Below are 5028 nucleotides of genomic sequence, written 5' to 3'. Positions count from 1 at the left end.
ATGCAGGTCTTGCGCAATTGCAGAATCAGGAAACATCTTCTTCTGCAACTGGATGAGCGGTTCTGCTAGGGTGAAAGGCAGGTTATGTTCTGCAATGAAACAGCAAAGGAGAATCATCGCAAAGCCTGTGCCACTCAGGGAGAAGGTAGGAGCAGAAGCATCCTCCTCCTGCCGATTAGCCTGACTTGTCCTGGCGACGTGCGTCTTGCCCATCTTATGCCTCTTGATTGTGGATATCTCCGCTCCGAATCCACTCTTGCATGTCTTGCAGTAGGCCTTCTTGGAGTCACCTTCCACACGCGCTAGCCAGGGCTGGAAGTCTGGAGAGGTCAACCAGGCATCTCGAAAGTTGACCTTTGCTGACATGTCCTGAAAATAGAATTACATGTAATGACAGCATCAGAGAAAAGCGATAGTTACATATGGGTATTTTGCGTTGAATTGTGCTCTACGCACTATTAATAGAGATTGAGAGAGAGTCAAAAGCATACATTCAAACATTTAAAGCAGTTCAATAGTGACCTGACGATCTTCATTTAATTTAATATACTTGTTGAAAATGAATTATAACTTATCAATTGAAGAAGGTTGAAGAATGTGGCAAATATACCGATTGCAATAATGCATACGCACACTCGGTTTATATGCATTCGATCTGCAATAAGAAATATTAGGGACAAAAATTAGAAAACAGAATTGCAAGTCAGGGTAGATATTAAAGAAAACGTAACAAGTGTAACTATGGTAAAACTAGGATAATGACAAAATATCAAGTATAAAAAAAAATACTGTAAATTACACTTAATACTCACTGACAGTCGATGTATACAGGGTAGTCGATGATTTGCGAGAAAATTCTGCAGCGAAAAGCATGGAAGTACGTCTGAACTCAAGCATGGAACAGGTAGAACTGGCTTTGTTTGTGTGCCGCCCCGGCCTTGCTTCGTATGTGAGACAGCAAAACCTAGTTTTGCGTAAAATCTAAATATGGTAAGGAAATGAAACTAAAAATTATCTAATATCTTTATTTACGAGCACAACATCAAATTACTCCTTATCTCCCGAGATCTGCCAAATTTCCGACTGTGACGTCATGTTTACCGACTCCGTCATCACTACGTCATTGCTTACCGACTACGAGACGAATTAACGATTCTGACAGCCCTGAGTTACTGTCCAAGTACGTTCTGCCCTCCTTCGAGTCCTTCCCCGTTAGTCACTATCCATTGACACAGGTCGAACCGTGAACCCTGAATGACTCTGAACCAGTGGAGTACTCAAATCGAACTGCAGTCTAGAATGTATGGCTTATAAATTGTAATAATCGGGTGAGGAGATGAGCACAGGTCGATGTTCGGGAAGCAGGTGCGGTCATCATCATCTCCAGCATTATCACAACATACATACATATATATATATATATATATATATATATATATATATATATATATATATATATATATATATATATATATATATGTATATATATACCTATATTTATATATTCATATATACAGTATGTTATATATCATTATCATTTATACTATGGTAATTACTATTTATATGTTAATATTATTATCATCACAATCATCATTATTATCACCATCCTCACTACTATCAACATAAACATTATTATCATCATTACTATTATGATTACAATTTGTATTAGCATTAATATTCCTAGTAGCAGCAGTAGTAGTTGTTGTAGTATAATTACTATTACTATTACCAACATGATTACTATTAATGCTACTACTACTACAGTTATAGTTATGGTAATAATCGTTATCATTATTATCAGTATTATTGTTATTAAGGATATAAAACATAAAGTAAATTGTCTGTTGACATGAACATTGCATCAGTAAAACAAGAAGACGAAAGAGATGAGAAAAATATATACACCAAGCTTCTTTTTTTTTTTCTTTTTTTTTCGTTATTCACCACAAATTCAAATTCAAATTCAAGCAGTGACTAAGAGAAGAGGGAAAAAAGTTTCGTTTTTAATCGTTAGTCAATGAAACTAAGAGATCGTGCAAAAAAAAAAAAAAAAAAACAAAGACAAAGAGCAAAAAAATATATTATAGTATTGTATCAAAGACGGTTTGTAATTTATTAACTGTTTTGTCTCGTGAAAAGAGTAGATATATACAATCATCATAATTATCAACATCAATTTATATTCTCTGGTACCTTGCGTTCCCCTGTCTCTCTTACTGTTTATCAACTCATGAAGAGAGGTCTAATAAGTAGAAGATAAACAAGATAGACAAGGAGGAAGGGGAAATGATAAACAATTTAATTAAACTTAATAGTAAAAATGAATGACATATCCATTCCAAAATAAATACGTGTGATACCGCCTACTTATAAAATGAAATTGTTGATAACATATATTTCACGGGACTGAGGACATGTCATGGTGAGTACTGTTATTTACAAAAAAACCTACTACATTACATATATTTCATAATATATATATGAAATATGTTTCATATATATATATATATATATATATATATAAACTAAATGAGGATAAATAAAGAATAGTTATATGTGTTGAGGATTTATATTGAATACAGTTGTTGTTTGATTTTATTTCAATCAGTATTATCATTGCTATCATCTTTATCATTATTATTATTACCATTGAATACCAATGTGCGTGAGAGTGTGTGTGTCCTTTTGAATCAAGTCAGTGATAAATCATCTTCGTATATATAGTGCTTACTGATAAAATATATTATCTTGGATAGTAATAATTATCTCTTCATCGAAGGGGAGATATCATTCAACAATTTACTGATATTAAAAAAAAAAAAAAAAAAAAAAAACAATCATGAATATTCCCGACACACTTGAAATAAGTTTTTCTTCATGGAACGAATCAAATGGAATTATTTTTACTTTTTTAGTGTTCAGTGTCTGTGTGTTAGAGTAAATATATATATATATATATATATATATATATATATATATATATATATATATATATAATTTGTGTGTGCGTGCGTGTATGTGTATGTATATATATATATATATATATATATATATATATATATATATATATATATATATATATGTGTGTGTGTGTGTGTGTATTCATACATATATTTATATACATATATACATATATTCATATATATACTTATATCTATATATATATATATATATATATATATATATTCCTATATACAGTATGTTACATATCATTATTATTTATACTATGGTAATTACTATTAATGTGTTATTTTTATCATCATCAGTCATCATTATTATCAACATCCTCACTACTATCAACATAAACATTATCATCATCATTACTATTATGATTATAATTTGTATTAGCATTAATATTCATAGTAGCAACAATAGTAGTTGTTGTAGTATAATTACTATTACTATTACCAACATGATTACTATTAATGCTACTACTACAACAATTATAGTTATGATAATAATCGTTATCATTATTATCAGTATTATTGTTATTATCATTTACATTGATTTTGTTATTGCTGTTAATAATGTCAATTGCTATTTCTATTATCATCGCTATATAATTCGTTGGCAATGGATTTAGGTTAAAAACAATGTTTAAATGTTTAGTTCATTTAAAGTATTCTTTAACACTTTTTATATCTTCATTACTGTATATTCATTCAATTTTCAACTTACAGAAACATAAAAAAAAAAAAAAAAAAAACATTTGTCTCCAAATCAATATATTGGTCTGCTGCCATACAACTCAAGTAAAAATCTTTAAAAGGATATAAAACATAAAGTAAATTGTCTGTTGACAAGCCTGTTATCATGAACATTGCATCACTAAAACAAGAAGACGAAAGAGATGAGAAAAATATATACCAGGGTTGCCAGACGTGTGAGCTAAAAAATGGACAGACTCGCCCAGAAAAAAAAAGACAGAAAAGGACAAACATATATTAATTTCCTTTTGCCTCTTGATCGTTTACTAATATGATACATATATGTTTTTTCTTTAAATTTCTTTAACAGTCATCCCTTACTCTTCAGTAAGCAGATTTTATTAATAATAATAGGCTATGTTAAGTTATGCAGCAGGAGTATAAATTTTGAGAAACAAAGCTATGAACATAATTATACTTTACATACTTGGTTTAATACTGAATTGACAGAATTTCTTCATAGGAGTCCACTTCATTATCCTCGTCGCCATCAGGTACTGCTGACGTGGGAGCAGAAGAAGATCCTGATGCACTACATTCTCCAATACTTTCCTTTCTGTACATGTTGCTGTTGAATAGGGCCAGCGTTTTGTTGCTTACTGTAAAACTTTGGTGGCAGTTTCCTCTATGTAGGTGTGTTCTGACTCTTAGGATGGCCTCAAGAGATCCTGTGCTGAGTTTGTTTCTTGCTTTAGTTTTAACATTAGTCACATGGGAAAATACCCGCTTAACAAAGGATGTACTGAGTGGAATACAGTATGAGTTCAGCGCAATAACTGCTAGTTCTTTATAACAATTTTCCCCAATTGCATTTACATGATGTAATACATGACACCAAAATTTCACTGGGTCTTTGGGTATTTCAAATTCAGGGAATTCTTCTTTCCAGTTTGTTTTCAGTGATATTTTTTCAAACCGATTCTCAACTTCTTTGACATCAAAGCCCTTCTCTCTTGCTAAGCTTGCTAAGGGAAGATCACAAAATTTTGGTCTAATTTGACTGAGACATTTCTGTGGACTAAGATATTTGATGTAGTTCATTTCCATTGTTGTTTTATCAATCCTTTTATCAATCTGGTTTATGGCCCTATGCCTAAAATCAAGACAGCGTTGCTTAATTGCTAGTTTCTTGTCAGAGGTGAGGGTGCTAGATTTTAAATCATACTCAAATTTACCTCCAAGTCTATCCTCACTCAATAACCAGGGAACCTGTCTCTGCTGGATATTTCTGAAGACTTTCTGGAGCAAAGAACTGCGTAGTTGTTCCAGTTCTGGACGTGTACTGGCTGGTGTTACACCCGTCAGTACACGTACCTGCAAC

General features: G+C 31.7%; 1 protein-coding gene across 1 annotated transcript in view; it reads right to left on the bottom strand.

Annotated features, from left to right (window-relative positions):
• Nucleotides 1–3866: 3866 nt before the first annotated feature.
• LOC147469251 (uncharacterized) overlaps nt 3867–5028 on the bottom strand; it is a 1511-nt gene continuing 349 nt past the window's right edge. The window contains exons 1-2 of the mRNA XM_086549298.1: nt 4135–5028; nt 3867–3888 (exon numbers count right to left, since the gene is read on the bottom strand). The exon at nt 4135–5028 is cut by the window's right edge and continues 349 nt beyond it. Of these exons, the coding sequence (XP_086405424.1) occupies nt 4140–5028 (889 nt within the window). The 3' untranslated portion in view covers nt 3867–3888; nt 4135–4139. The remainder of the gene's footprint in view (nt 3889–4134) is intronic.

Source organism: Penaeus japonicus, unplaced genomic scaffold (genome assembly GCF_977035675.1).
Source record: "Penaeus japonicus unplaced genomic scaffold, GWHDUDI00000001_assembly GWHDUDI00000022, whole genome shotgun sequence".
Lineage (NCBI taxonomy): Eukaryota > Metazoa > Arthropoda > Malacostraca > Decapoda > Penaeidae > Penaeus > Penaeus japonicus.
The sequence above is the reverse complement of the archived record's forward strand: the minus strand, read 5'-3'. Positions and strand labels throughout refer to the sequence as shown.